Source organism: Aspergillus novofumigatus, assembly GCF_002847465.1.
Source record: "Aspergillus novofumigatus IBT 16806 chromosome Unknown P174scaffold_12, whole genome shotgun sequence".
Taxonomy (NCBI): domain Eukaryota; kingdom Fungi; phylum Ascomycota; class Eurotiomycetes; order Eurotiales; family Aspergillaceae; genus Aspergillus; species Aspergillus novofumigatus.
This window is the reverse complement of record NW_020194285.1, coordinates 121625-136328: the sequence shown is the minus strand read 5'-3', so window position 1 is coordinate 136328 and position 14704 is coordinate 121625. Positions and strand designations below refer to the sequence as shown.

The 14704-nt window shown below is 48.3% G+C and overlaps 6 protein-coding genes across 6 annotated transcripts; 3 read left to right on the top strand and 3 right to left on the bottom strand.

Moving 5' to 3' along the window:
• Positions 1 to 171: 171 nt before the first annotated feature.
• On the bottom strand, positions 172 to 1524 carry P174DRAFT_455337 (uncharacterized protein; the record flags this gene model as incomplete). The annotated part of the gene is made up of 3 exons (XM_024829312.1): positions 172 to 814; positions 863 to 1264; positions 1314 to 1524. 3 exons carry the CDS (start codon positions 1522 to 1524, stop codon positions 303 to 305), a joined length of 1125 nt encoding a protein of 374 aa, XP_024677267.1. The 3' UTR covers positions 172 to 302.
• Positions 1525 to 2282: 758 nt separating this feature from the next.
• Positions 2283 to 2610, bottom strand: P174DRAFT_425698 (uncharacterized protein; the record flags this gene model as incomplete). The annotated part of the gene is made up of 2 exons (XM_024825312.1): positions 2283 to 2439; positions 2492 to 2610. 2 exons carry the CDS (start codon positions 2608 to 2610, stop codon positions 2283 to 2285), a joined length of 276 nt encoding a protein of 91 aa, XP_024677266.1.
• Positions 2611 to 4146: 1536 nt separating this feature from the next.
• P174DRAFT_446189 (uncharacterized protein) lies at positions 4147 to 6157 on the top strand. The gene has a single exon (XM_024828520.1). The coding sequence runs from the start codon at positions 4213 to 4215 to the stop codon at positions 6013 to 6015; it is 1803 nt and encodes a 600-aa protein (XP_024677265.1). The 5' UTR covers positions 4147 to 4212; the 3' UTR covers positions 6016 to 6157.
• An 8-nt stretch (positions 6158 to 6165) lies between these two features.
• Positions 6166 to 7081, top strand: P174DRAFT_414862 (putative glyoxalase family protein). Its single transcript, XM_024824405.1, has 3 exons — positions 6166 to 6317; positions 6365 to 6561; positions 6617 to 7081. The coding sequence occupies exons 1-3, from the start codon at positions 6184 to 6186 to the stop codon at positions 6691 to 6693; spliced, it is 408 nt and encodes a 135-aa protein (XP_024677264.1). The 5' UTR covers positions 6166 to 6183; the 3' UTR covers positions 6694 to 7081.
• An 11-nt stretch (positions 7082 to 7092) lies between these two features.
• On the bottom strand, positions 7093 to 7707 carry P174DRAFT_425696 (uncharacterized protein; the record flags this gene model as incomplete). The annotated part of the gene is made up of 1 exon (XM_024825311.1): positions 7093 to 7707. The coding sequence occupies one exon, from the start codon at positions 7705 to 7707 to the stop codon at positions 7093 to 7095; it is 615 nt and encodes a 204-aa protein (XP_024677263.1).
• A 3054-nt stretch (positions 7708 to 10761) lies between these two features.
• Positions 10762 to 12136, top strand: P174DRAFT_425695 (uncharacterized protein; the record flags this gene model as incomplete). The annotated part of the gene is made up of 3 exons (XM_024825310.1): positions 10762 to 10925; positions 10975 to 11162; positions 11829 to 12136. 3 exons carry the CDS (start codon positions 10762 to 10764, stop codon positions 12134 to 12136), a joined length of 660 nt encoding a protein of 219 aa, XP_024677262.1.
• Between the last annotated feature and the right edge of the window lie 2568 nt (positions 12137 to 14704).

The following is a 14704-nucleotide window of genomic DNA, read 5'->3' as shown; positions in this document are numbered from 1 at the left end:
ATAACAACCTGTCACGACCAAATGATACACGCCATCGACGATGGAATTGCGTTGATCAGCTCCGAATGGCCTGATTCGGCCGTCTCGTCTACTGAGGAGTTTGCTGTTGTCGGTGGCGGGGCCATCCCACAGGTCACATCATTGCGGGACAGAATGGTGTCACAGTATTTTGTATCAGATACAGCATTCAATTCATGGTGAACAAACTAAACTAGCCCTCCGAATACGGAGGTAAAAGTGCGAAAAAAGCTGTCTCGACTATTAATGCCGTAATCATGAAAGTAGATAAGCTAACCCCATGCTCAGGCCAACTGAATCCCCTGATCAAAGCGCTTCCACATCCCATCAATCAACTCATGTCTCCTCACAGCCCAGTCAAATGTAGGATACCACTCCCCTTTACGATACGCCTCATACAGTCGCGCAATATTTTGAGCGGGGATTGGCAGAGAATCCCATTCGTCTTCGTCCACTTTGAGCTCTTCGACTTGCCCGGAGTCAGTGCGATAAAGCTCCAACTTGGTCTCTGGCGTGCCGACATTGAGGAATCCCATAGGTGACGTTACTCGCAGCCAGCCTTTCTCGCCTTGGATCCGCCAGTCCAGTCGCGGCAGGCCTGGCATTTCCTTCCCTGCGTACAGGTTGATGGTGACGAACGCATCTGACTCCGCCGTGCCATGAATCAGAATCTGATCTGGAACTGTGTTGCGCACTGCTTTCTCGAGCACCTTGCCCCCGTCCGCGTAATTGACAATGTCCAGCTGCGGACGACTGATGGCACAGCTGCTGGTGAAGGTTTGGAATTCGCCAAGGACTGTCTATCGTCAACATGTGATATATTGCCAATGGCATGGTGACATACCGGAAATCACAGATTCTAGGGTGTGTCCGACATGAATACTCATCAGGTTCCCTCCCACCGTTCTGTCCAGAAAGTATCGGACATTCTTACTCTCGGAGGCCACCTCATTCCCGCCCGAGACTAGAAGTGTGCTGGACAAAACTCGGCCAATAGCTGCTTCGTGCACCAGCTGACGCAGCTTGCTGACAACCGGTGAGTAGGACGCCTGCAGTCCTACAATAGTCTTTGCGTCGTGAGCAGCTGCCAAAGCAGCCATTTCCTTTGCGACGTCTAGATTGCGGTCGAGAGGCCACTCGACGAAAACCGTCTTACCAGCCTCCAGACTGGGTCGCACTGTCTGGAAATGTCGGTCGACTCGGACAGAACAGACAACCAGGTCGATGCCGGGGTCATTGGCGAGGTCTTTCAAGTCAATGTCATCCAGCAAAAACGCCGTGATGGTTGAACACACCTTGTGGATTGCCGTACGCCTTGGTATCCTTCGGGAGATTGTATTTCTCAATAGCAGCCTGAGCTGACTGGACGGATGAGTTGAGCAACGCGGCGATAGTGAAATGCTCTGATCGTTGCAAAAAAGGGAGATGAGCACTGGAAGCCCAAGCTGTGCCCTCGTAGTCTGTGGCACCAGAGAGGCCGATCAGGCCAACGCGGATAGGAGACATTTCGGATTACTGTAGAGATATAGGAGACTGTGGATGCAGACGACTAGCTGTAGAAGATGGGACATGAGTCCGTTTAAAACCTTGAACTCGGCTGGATATCACCCCGTTGATGATTAGAAATACCATATTGTAGAAGTATTAGCATGGATTGGTAGTAGTCTTGATTTGTAATAGCATTCAACTTCTGACAGGGGAGCAGCCATACAGCTGAACATACCTTAGTTAATGGTAATATCCCGCTTAATAATCTGGTCCTCCAAAGGCTGACTGGGACACTTGACGGGTTATTTACAAGCCATTGTTCTCTCTGGGAATCGTTAGACCATTCAAATACATCTCTCCACCTATTGGCAGCATGTTCCCAACGCTCAGTTTGATTACAAATAACGCCAGAATTGTCCTCCCTCACTATGGAACTCAACAACCTGCGCAGAGGCCGCGACAAGGTTCACAACTGGCGTCCGAATTATAAACTTGGAGGAGGGTATGTCTCATATTTTGTGGCGCGTTGATCCAACTGTCAAATTGGTGATCCTCATCGGAGGCGACGATATCTGATTTGACCGTACGCAGAAAGGATAGAAGCCAAATGGCAATTTCGAATAGCGATAGGTATTCTCAAAGGAATACGAGCAAGAGCAAGATAGGCAAGAAGAATGAGAACATGAAGAGAACCATCCCCGCAAAAACCAAGATCTCGCAACCTAGGCACAGGCCGTTCTGACCAGCTTCCAGCCCTGTCGATTGATATTAGCAATCTACAAAGTATGGCGGTAGATGTAGTAGTACGCACTCCGTATGCATGATGGGCAGTTCCTCATGTAGATCACATTGTTTTGTTCATCGTGGTCGACAGCCTCTTCCTCATCGTCCCGGCCGAAGAGCCACTGGACGGCATTATCGCCATCCTGTTCACTGGCATTTCTTAGTCCATGATGTGGCAGACGGAAAGGGAGGCATAACCTACTTATCATACTGATAAAATGGATGCATCGTATCATGTCTGACAGCAACATTGGAAATTGGCATGGCAGCAACCTGCAAGCGGCCGTTTATTCGGCCCACCTGACGGAAGAAGGAGGCCATTGTAGCGTATTCAAGGGTGGAACTTTATCAAATGCAACTGCTATGTAGATATTGTATATTCTTCGAGGGCGGCGGTCGAGTTGAGGGTTGAGGGTATTGAAGGACATAGAGGTGAGAGAAGAGGTTTTTTGAGTGGGAAGCAGCATCAACCTTATAAAGTCCGGGGGTCCCACGGCTTGTATTCACTTTCCAACTTGAATTGTATTCACAATCAGGGCGCCAGTTTACAGATGATCGGATATCGCCATAGACAACTCCCTCGCGACTCTTTGACTTCGGCAATCCGTACGGAATCTGTGCTAAAGGCTTCCCTCGAGAGGTTATATATTCTATGTATAAAGTTTTTCTACCTAAATTACTTTAGCCTGATAATAACTTTATACATAATAGTGCCTCTATCCATACTAAATATATAATTAGGTCCCTACTTAGTGATATATAGATTTAGGTTATGGGCTGGCCACTATACTCCCCTAATCTAAATCTAATTAAGAATCTATGGGCAGTTATAAAAGGGATTATTTATAAGCACTATCCAGAGCTTAAGCATGCCCCAGATACCATGGATACTGAAAGGCATCTTATAGAGGTAGTAAAGGAGGCATAGCATATAATTAATAAGAGGGTCCTGCAGTATCTATCTAATATTATGCCTCACTGTGTGCAGGCAAATCTTGATGCAGATGGTTGGTAAACTTGGTGTACAAAATACTAGTTTCTACAGGGGCAGAATAGATTAAAATGGAAGTGGTGATCTTTGCGGCATCAGGGGTCCAAATACTTTCGAACCCCCACTGTAATAGAGATAGCCCGATCTGTGCCTGTGGATCTAGCTTATCTAATATATTGTCACGTGGCAAGCTGCTGGCGTACCTCCGCCAGGGGCCGCCCCCTCATCTGGATAATAGTTTGTCCGAACTCCGCACCCGCAGAATAGAAATACGAGAACCGAACAGCTTGGAGGAAGCCAAGCAGTTCATTCTGATCATCGCAATACATACGTTTTTTTCTTAGCAAACCTATACATTGGCGAGCCACCGTAACCGTAGCAGCGACTCACAGCTTAGTCGACGATACCTCGCTGGCTAGGAACCTCCTTAGGCAGTCACCTTCCGAACTGCTTACACTAGTGATATCAATATTTTTAGAGAAATCCAAAGTAGTGATTACTAAGCAAAACACTTGAGGTTTGGTTCATCTAATCTGATAAACCTTAAATTAAAACCAACAGTTTTGACTGAACTCGAATCGGTTCCACCCTATGGAAACCAAGACCAGTGTGATTCCCTAGGCTAGGAACTGAACCCTCACTGATGCGAGTTCAGTGAGGGTCGGATTCGATTTAGCGGTTCGGTTATGCAATCCTAGTTTGAATGCTATTAGTACTCCTTAAATATTCTGCCAAGGTCCGAATCGTTTATACCTTCCGAATCGGGCAAGCGGCAATATGATTCAATACCTTTCCTCTACAAGGCTCTCTTCCCGCCGTCCCGCCCATCGCCAACCATGTGACCGACTGGCTTCTACGGCTGATTCTTTTGATATTCAGGACTGTAATCGAACATCTTCGCTTCCCTGTTGCAAACTGTTACAGCGACAGATATGTCTCGGATAGGAGGCAACCTGGTGGAGATTTCGGCCGTGTCCACTATCATCGGCGCCCCCATAGCGGAAGCGTTGATCCATGGTCTCAAGGCGGCGTGCGGCATTGTCTGGGCTCCCATGAGCTGCTTCGGGCAAATTCATGTTATCAAAGCGTGTCTGTCTGCTTCGGTGCCAGACTCTTTCCGCGAATCGATGGGTCTCCGCAATCAGTTCGTCGACAATGCCCTCGGAGTCCTCCTGCCAGTGAACCGGTTTCGACGAGCGCGCAGCCGTATCGATTTCGGCGACGCGGGTGCCATCGAGGTCGTTCCGCGCCGGTACTGGATCGGTCGATGGGCCCTGAGATGGATAGGAAGTACAAATGGCTGGCCGAATCCTGTCCCGCTCGTCTCCCTGCAACAGTGGAAGCGCCGGTCTGGCATGATGACAGTGCACGAGGCCACGCAAATGGATGCAATCGCTCGGATCAAGACGTCGGAGTCGCACGATGACGTCTACGCAGCACATGCGATTTACACATTGGACAAAAATGCTCAGCTGGCGCTGGACACGGTCCCGGCGGCGGAGAGGGGATCGCCCATTGACATCTATCGTTTCATTCCGGACCAAGGAGGCCTTCCGTCGCCCTTGAGGGATTGGGCCTGGCTGTTTCTTTCGCTGGTCAAGCTGATAGAGGTCTTTACACTTCAGAAAGTGGGTAGTCAAGGAGTCTGGGCGTGGACGATGGCAGGCTGGGCTCATGCCTTTGTTGCTGCTGTCCTCCTGCAGGTGACCGGTCTGGGCCGCGACAGTCCTTTCAAGCGAACGAGGCATCTGGTGGCGGGTATCCTACCGTCTCCGCTTCGTATGGGCGAGCAAGGAAAGATTGTCTTGGGGATACCTGCCAACATACGGCGTCATACGCTGTGGCGTATCGTGCTGGCGTTGGGGATTGCCGTCAACCTGGCGGGTTTGCTGGGTACTTTTATTCGACTGGATGGTGAGCCGACCGAAGCGCTGTACTGCTGGATCGGATTCCAGATTCTATGGCTTGTCATGCGGACCATTGTCTACTATTTTGCCGCAGGAGGAACAGCCATCCAGCAAGGAATCATGTCGTGTCGCCGGTGGAACGAGGCGCCGCCAGAAGACCGGCAGCAGGTCTGGTTGCTTCTGAATGAGTTGGCAAGCCATCAAGCATCGACGCATCCGCGGGGGTTCCATGCGTACCTGTTCGACTGCATGTCCTTTGAGCAGCTTCGCCAACTCTTTGTGCGAGTCGACTGGACATTGAGTCCAAAGCTTCCTCCCTTTCCAGCTGAGATACGGCTGGACAGCATCGCCGTTCACGCTGTCACTGGTGATCCCATGATCCGGAGTGCCGTCTGGCAACAGGGGGTGACTCTGGATAACTCTGAGCTATACGACTCCTGCATTACATTTGTCAATCTTGCATCCGGTGACAAGCAGGGGTACTTGATGGCTGTCCCCTGTGTGCGAGTGTATTCCTGTCACTGTGGGAGTAAAGAGGGCCACGACCGTGGGAACAGTCACCCCGACTGCGGCAACATTGAGTGGTGGCATTTCTTTCCAGTCGATATACAGAACTGCATTGGTCGTCGTTGGCTAGTTGCGCATGGCAAGCAAGGGGTCGGACCACTGGAGGCAGAGATTCTGGATGAAGACGAGCTCGATCAAAGACTCTTTACAGGCTGGTGGAAGATTAGCATCACGGGGATCAGAGGTTTACGAAAGACATGGGAAGTCTCAGTGCAGGCTGCAGAGATCACATTGTCTTTTACACGGGGGATCACCGAATGAATTGATGACAATGAAATTAATGGCCATAATGATGATGATGATGATGATGATGATGATGATGATTGCCGACCACGGGATTCGGATTCCGATGATCGGAGTTGTACATAAACGACTCGATGTCCCCATAACTAGATCATAAACCAAAGAATTGATAGATATACTCTCAGGATGATTACTGCAATCTCTCATATCAATCTCCTGGTTCCTCCAGGGACATTAAATGACGCGTATACATTCTATGTGGATACATTGGGGCTGACTGCTGCTCCGGTCCCCCAGTTACAGAAAGAGACAACTGCCTGGTAATTATATCGACTGCTCTCTGGGTGGGATATTGCTAAGTGGCCAGGTTTAATATCACACCAGATGGAAAGCAGCAAATCCACATTGCATTCGGACAGAATGAACCGGATTCTCCTCGCCATCCCTGCCTTCGGGTAGCCTCGTTGGACGACCTGCAAAAGCTGCAGCAACGAATATACGATCACCATCTTCGAGGCGGCTCGGCTGCTCCTCTACAGGCGGATCTACCGAATGAATGTTCAGGTGAGGCTGGAACCAGCGTGCATGGACGAAACTGTTATTAATCTTAAGATTGTAGGGGAAAAGGGGGTCGAATACCCGGCACGCTTCTTCGCCAGAGATTACGCAGGAAACCGTCTTGAGTTCAGTTTATAATTAGCAAAGGTAGAAACTTTTGTTTGAGACTTTGTCCCAGTTCTTTCCATCGTTTGCCAGTGTGAATACAAGGAGTGCGCCTGCCGCGTGACTCGCAATGGAAGTCAACTGCATTGGTGCTATCTAAGGAAACATCCTGGTCAGTAAGACACCTCATTTACAATTTGTGGAGTCGCAAAATATGCTCCCCTGGCCCTCCTGGCTTAACATTCATGGGTGGGAGTTAGAGTAGCTGGATACCTCAAGCCTGCCTAGTCAGCTTCGGTAGTACACTGGAGAGTCCTGACTCCTGGTCCATAGATAACAGCCCGGTGTTTGATGGATGCCGCTGTTTTATTGTTCTCTAGAAGTGAAGGGAGTGCTATAATCTCTCTATAAAGCGAGGCTTAAGCATATTGACTATTTTCGAGGAATGAAGCTATGTCGAAATATCAGGATCATGACCTTCAGCAATCCTATACTAACTTTTCTCCCCAGCCTCCTCCTCCCATCCGCCGGGAGTCGGCTGTCTTTCCATGGTCCTGGTTTCCAACCAGGAGACTCCTGTTTCTTACCATCGTCAGGCTTCCAGCCACCTCCTCCTCCCCATCCACCATCAGTGTCCTGTTTCTCAGGACCCATCCACTGTTTCCGTATCCATTCGCCCTGTTCCTTGGCACCATCCGGCTTCTGGCCTTCTGAAGTTCCAGCTCCTACGGTGGAGCAGAATTGGTAGTCGATGCGCCGGCCACTTGCCAGGGCACAATGCTCGCCATTGTAAACCTCACCTTCTTTGCATTTGGGCTCCTGCTTTAACGCACAATCTTGGCTGGCTTTGTCAAAGATGGTTCCCTTGGGACACTTGGGAGGCTCACAGGCAAAGGCAATGATGGCCCACCAATTTGTTTCCTTGTTTGAGACGCAATGCTCTCCTTCGAGAATGGGTATCTTTCCCACAAGAGGGCCGTTCACTGATGCAAAGCTTGCCGTTGAAGAGAGTGCCAGGCTCACATTCTGGTGGAACACCCTTGACATATCTGTTATTCTTGGCCATGTATCCATCAGGACACTGCTTTCCCCCTGTTTGGACACACTTTCCTCCTTTGAACACGAATCCGTCAAGGCACTGTGGTCGGTCAGGAGATTCACATCGCCCATTGACCATTTTCATTTTACCAGGGCAGTGCACACTGACACTGACACATTTACCGGCTCGGAGCCTGGTACCATCAGGACAAATGGGAGGCTGGGGGAGTATACAGCTGCCATCCTTATTAAGAACAGCATTTAGAGGGCAAAATTAGCTGCTTAGGGGAGATATAGTCTTTACCATCAATTGTCGTGCCTTTGTCGCAGGTTGGAGCCATGTCATAGATGCAATTACCTCCCTTGGGGACCCCCTTCATTGCAACAGCCAATGTGCTGAGTGACAGTGTGTACCATTCCATTGGGCGTGTTCACCACATAATGGAGTACCATGACTAATACATTGGTTCCCTTGAATCCAGGTACCCTTAGGACATCTCACAACATTTGGAATTCAAGTTCCTGAAGTTCTAGATCTGCGGCGCTTACGCCATGTTGAATGGTACTGGGTGCAGAGAAGTTAGTGATTGCTGAGAGAGCAGAAACATGCTGGTAAACCTCGAGCAAGCCTACATAGCAGTTCCACAGATAGGTAGTTCTTGATAGAAGCTGCATCATGGATATCAAAGTGATTAAGCAACTTACATGTGTGTGACATTTTTTCATCGCATTTATGGAGATTTCCATCTCATGGATGGTGGTGGAGCTTCCATCCGTCCCGTCTGAAGACGGCATCTTACTCAAGGTAGAACTTTTGTTTTCCGGCATTGTCAACTGGTATGTGATGCACGCAGGTATGGTGGAAGGCTATTTATTGTCTTGATATAGACCATCGCTCGGCGCGGCGGATGCTGAACTGCCGAACTGTCGGGCTCAGCGTTCATCCTTTCGGGTTGGAAGGTAGACCAATAGTTCCAATGAACAACACCATAGCAAAGTATCATAATCTGCCTCTTGTATGCACATTGATCTCCATATAGAAAGCTAGATTCTATGTCAAAATAACTGTAGTACGAATGATTCTGATGAGAAGAAGTGGTCAGGTGTAGCCTTCTGGTACCTAAAGTTTACTTGGCATCATCCTTCTAGGAGGCTATGGACTATGATTATGAAATGGCGCTGGCTTGCCTCTCTACCACAGTCAGTGGATGCTAGATATGAAGATGATCAGTCCAATTATTACCAAGCGCAACTTTTTTTTTCCTTTTCCTTTTTTTGGTGGGGTAATCCCCATCCCCATTCCTTGGGCGCAGTCCAGAAACGGCACCCGATTTAATGGACGGGATCTGGCTGGGGGTTTCATTGTTTGACTAATGAGGCGGAGCGTTCATTGGCCAAGGCAATCAATTTGGGGATTGTATGCTGATGGTATGGACAAAGTACGACAATTCCTATCTACCTAACGTAATTGCCAACTGAACCGCTAACCTGACCCGGGAATTACGTTAGTAGACCACGTATGACAAGAATGGATAGAAGCATGACATAACTCATAAGTGTGCTAAGTACGAAAGCCAGGCATGGAGTCACGGCCACTAACTATGAAGGCAAGCACCTGGGTTCAATCAATACCTTAGTAAGCCTTCCTGCTGCGGCAGCAGGTAGATACAAATTATTAACGTAATCGGTAAGCGAACCGCCGTAGGACAGCCGCCATCTCCAATTCCATATAAAATGGCACTTTTTAAACCTCAATATCTCAACAACAAAGCATCTAGAATACATAAAACTTAGTATATAAGGTATTCTTATGTTGAATATATTTATATATTAGGTACAGACCCCTTAGAGTTTCTATTTTCTCAAGGTAACATTCTTTACAGCTGATATTTTTATATTCCAGAATAATACTATATTATTACTCATAAGAAATCCTGAAAGATTTGGAAAAGATTATATTTTTATTCTATATTACACATACATATGAATAAATTATAGAAAAAGCATCCTAAAGCTATTGTGATGGAAGTATTAATGTTTTAAATGGGGTTAGTTTATATGGAACATGGGAGATGGCGGCTGGCATACAATGGCGGTTTGCTGTCCGATTACGTTTGAACTTAAGCACACCAAATTAAACTTATGAATCCACCTTTCAGACGTCATCTTGTAAAAGGCAGTTAAAAAATCTGATTATCTCAGAAATGTAGGTAGGAGAGTTGTATATTATTTATCAATGCAAAGTAAGACAATTTCTATTGGTCTCCTAGACCATGATAGTAAAGAAGTTGACATGGAAGTAATTCCACAGCGTATTGAGCCATTGGACAGCCTTGTGGTTATGTAAGGAATCTGCCCTTGCGATAAGATTGCTACGAATTCACGAGCTGCCTGCCATCTCGCGGTAATGTCAGTTTCTTGGCCTAATGGAGGTACTAAGATTTAGCTGGATTCCTTGCAGGTTAATTACGAAATGTTAAGGTTGTTAGACTTAGAATTATTAGGTAATCCTAGGTACTTTAGTCCTCCGTGTCTGGTGAATGGATTACCCAACGTCTGAGATGAATCTGAGAGAAGACGAATATTGATGTGTTGAACGTGCCTGATGATCATTCCAACTATGACAAACTCATAGTTTGAATTTAATGGCGGTCCTCCCTAACCAAAAAATAATGAGTTATGATGAGACTACTTAAACCAGCTCAGTCCTCTGTAATCATTTACTCCTTTTTCAGTGCACATCTTGTTGAGAGCTTAACTGTTTCATCATAACCTACCATGTCTGAGTTAACAGATTTCTCGGACATGATTACAGATACATATACCCAAGAGCCCAATCCCGAGTTTTTTCTTTCTGATACTCAAATTGACGCTGATACTCTATCGTGCAATCAATACAATGTTGCTCCTGACGATTTGTCACTGTGCGAAAGCCCATCCTCTTTTTCTCCAGTTACTTTCCCATCCAGCTGTCAACTTTGGGGAAGTATACAGCCGCCAGCCAACCAGATGCCGGCTTTCGTTTCTCCCTCACATCTTTCGCTCGGCACAATGGTGAACACAATGGGTGGACTCACCCATCGGACTGACCATCATCAGTCTGTCATTGCCGCTGCTCAGTCTCCTCATCCGAATGACCTGGCTAGCAGTGACCGAGGCCATCCAATGGCTGTGCCTTCCAAGGTAACCCCACCTGTGACATCTAATGGAAGTCGGAAGAGAAACAGGTACCGTCGATCCTGGAAACAGCAATAGACTATGCTGACGCACTTCCAGATACCCTGCCAATGCGGACAGTCTCGTATGTCAATGGCTAGGGTGCACGTACAAACGCTCGTTCAACCGCAAGCAGGATCTCCTGCGCCATTTGAAAACTCAGCACATATTCCGAGATATATACATCTGTCCTGTCGAGGGATGCTACAAGAGGCATAAACGACCCGATATCCTCAAGGACCATATCAGTTGGTGTCATGGAAAGGCGGCATGTGTTGAGGACAATTCCGGACGACCTGACGAGGGAATGATTGGTCGGGGCGTAACAAAGAGGCGAAGACAAACCAGGATTCAATAGTTACTGTATAAGGCCATTCTCCCACTGAGGGTATGGATTATAGTATTTAGGACTCAGGCATACTACGATGCAACCACTTGAACAGATCCAAGACTGCTGCATCGGGATAGCCTTTTTTACGTTTGTTTGATTTATTTTACTTTCTTTCCCCTTTACTCTTTTACAGGGCCCCCGATGTCAGACCTACCACAGAAAATACATCTCACTTGAAGAGATAAGGCTCTCTCCACGGCCGCTAGGGAGTACTACGATGACAAAGCAAAATGCGGTGGATTCTGCGCAGAGTAAATCCCGAGTTTTTCGAAGCATAATATTACTGGGCGGTGCTGATAATTGTTCCTGGTGCGACCAAACGTGCTCTAGACAGTCATCGGGCCTTCAGCCCTCACTAGGAAGGATTTTAAAAGGCATGAAAGCCGCAATGAGTCGCCATGATACTTCTTAACAACTTCCTCTGCCACTGTCTTCTCATCCTCTCTTTCGACTTGCCATGTCTGATCTGCCATTCCTGATTGGCTCGATGTCTCGACGGCCTTGTTTCTGTCTACACCCGAAGACACCACAGACACATTAGATCCTCGCTCTCTTCTTCCTGATGGTCAGTTTGTCGACAATGCCCCAAACGGCAGCAATGGCGCCCCGTGCAATGACTCTAGTGCCCTGTTTTCTAGTCCCCTGCTCTATGAAGATCCTTCTCTGCCATTCGAAATTGGCATGCATCCCCTGGCCCAATCCCAGAGGCAACCAACATATCGGATACCGTCATTCCCAGTGATCAGCAGCATTGGCCTCCAGACCGTATCCGAGTGCTCCGGCTTTCTCAGGGAAAACGTGCAGTCGGGGTTCGACGCCTGGGGCCGTTAGTCCTATTGATGTTTGTCATTTTACGAAGTTTGCTGCTCATGACCATGGGAAACGGGGTGACCCAGTAATCTAAACAGGAAGGTGATGATTGGAAATTGGATACATTATGAGCATATTGTTGAGCTGGAGAGACAGATACGAGGAGAACTTTGGTCCCAGTCCATCACGGTACAAGGAGGGATTTTATCAGGTGGAAGGAGCACAGGGTTAATGGGAGCTTTGAAGACGCTCTCATCGCTAAAGACTACATGAAATCCACCTAGGAAAGGGTGTTGGGACGACAAAGGTCACCGGGGCCGGACTAAGGAGCTGATGTAAAACCACCTCCAAACTTCTTTTTTACCAGGGAGGCCGATTACCTTTCTACCTCAAGGTCCGCGTTGAGAGTGCTTCGAAACCGCGCTCTTGGCGGCCTTTAATGAGTGGTAGGTCTCCAGTTCCGCGATCAGACTCCAAGGAATTGCAAGTGGAGGTTGAGCCAGCCTGTCTTTTTTCGGCCTTCGCCATTTTTGGAAAGAATGTATCCGTAAAAGCTTGGGCTTTGTCTTCGTTGTTTATCAGTTCCTCTGTCCCGACCTTCAGGTTTGGTATGCACCCCCAGGCGTCGCGAGGTTTCATGTATGTTGCGGCTTTCCACTTTATCAAGGAACTCTTTCCAGTGGGCTGCTTTAGCTTTCTCAATCGCCCGCGTCCATGATCTTCGTTTCCGACGCAGGTCAGTGAAGAGCGACATCGAGAACTCGAGATCTCAGCCGCATATCGCGCAGCTTTCCTGCCATCTTCGGCAAAAGCGATTTACCTCGACTTGTTGCGATTTGAGGCCTGCAGTGAACCACCATTTGGAATACGGGGATGGTCGACAGTCAAGCGTGTGTCGTGATATGGCTTCTGTAGTTGCCGCTGTAAGTTTCTCTACAGTTTCATCTAGCGCGGAGCTGGTGCTTAAGCCGGGTAATGGTTCCATCCGCTGCAGAACATCTTCGCTTATCTTGTTCCAGTCCGCCCTGTCGTAAGCCCTTCTCGTCTTGTTTTTTTGTTCGTTGTGTTTGGAGGCTCCATTCCGAGTAAGTTGCACGGTGGCCTGAACCATCTATGAAGAGGATACCGTATCCAGTTTTGGTGGTCCCAACTCCAGCTATGTGGACGACCTGGGTATTTGGCACGCTCAACAGTGCCTCGCGGATCCGAGCGTTGGCTGTTGCTGTAGGAGGATATCGGCCAAAGGTGTCTCTTCCACTCCCAGCGTTATCTTGGAGGTCTGTGTTAGAGTGTTGAGCGCTAATCCAGACGCAGTTTTGTTCCTTGTCTGGTCGCTGGCCATTGTTTCGAGGGTTTTGATTGTCATTGGCGGCCGCCACTGTAGCCCTTGTTCTCGCCGGGCTTGTCAAGGAGCGGGTTTCGATCTGCTCACAGAGAGCTTTCACTTCGTTCTGCCGCTGTTCGTTAATGGTCTTTAAAGCGTGCTGGTCGCGCTCTACCTCCAGGAGACCCGCCTTCGTGGGTTCGATAATCACCGTTTGATGGGTGATAGATGTCCTTCAGGTTGTTAATGAGCTGTCGGACCTCCTTGGCCGTAGCGCGCCCCCTATGGTCACCGAAGTCTGCGAACTCGGGTTCGCACAGGCTAAGCCGGTTATCTCATCTCCATGACGAGTGCTTCTTCTCTTGTGAGGGACGATAGTTGCGTGTTTGTGGGATAAGGTTCGGGAACGCATCCTGGGAGGGTCCGCCATCGGGCTGTGGTTAAGGTCCGCTGAGTACGCAACAAAATTGATCGCGAATTCAATAGCCAGCAACACAGGATATCAACCAGTTTCTTTTTTTCGATGTCCCGGAGGATGCCCCGTAGGTGCGACGATCGGTCCAGGTACAGAGCCGGCCGAATCTGATTTCCATGTTCTGCATAGAGAGAGAGAGGCCATCAACTCCTAAATGCCAAGGGGGGCTAGTTATATATGGTTAAGGATGGATTTGACCCATCGTTGTGTGGATCAGCCGTTTTATACTGGAAGATGAGCGCTTCGCACGCTGTGGCCCTGACACGACAAGAAAGAGGAAAGAGATATGTGGGGTTATCGAGATGGATTGAAATGACATAGAACTGAGGCTGGAGAAACTATTTGGATTGGGTAGAGTATCTGCATACCGCTCTATATTGACCGTCTACAGCATTCAAGCATCACCAGTTTCAAAATGGAATGTTTGATAGATGATCTGAGAATCACTCGTTGTGTGACCCGCTGAGGAGTCTGAGCAATTACTATTTAGACCTCAAATTGGTAGTGGGTTTGCGCAGACGGCTTTCCATGAGATTTCTCGGTCCCTATTTCGAGTCGTCTCCCCACTTTCCGTCGGAAACAACAAATGAGACGTGGGTACATTCAGAATGGGCCTGCCAGGGTTACCATCAGGACAAATGGGAGGCTGGGGGAGTATACAGCCGCCGTCCTTATTGAGAACAGCTTTTGGAGGGCAAAATTGGCTGTTTAGGGGAGACACAGTCTTTGCTGTCAAATGTCGTGCCTTTGTTGCAGGTTGGAGTCGTGTCACTGATGCAATCACTCTCTT

Coding starts and splice junctions, on each gene's coding strand:
- P174DRAFT_446189 (XM_024828520.1), top strand. CDS start 4,213: ATGTCTCGGATAGGAGGCAACCTGGTGGAGATTTCGGCCGTGTCCACT.
- P174DRAFT_414862 (XM_024824405.1), top strand. CDS start 6,184: ATGATTACTGCAATCTCTCATATCAATCTCCTGGTTCCTCCAGGGACA. Junction 6,318..6,364: donor CAGAAAGAGACAACTGCCTG/GTAATTATATCG, acceptor CTAAGTGGCCAG/GTTTAATATCACACCAGATG. Junction 6,562..6,616: donor TCTACCGAATGAATGTTCAG/GTGAGGCTGGAA, acceptor TTAAGATTGTAG/GGGAAAAGGGGGTCGAATAC.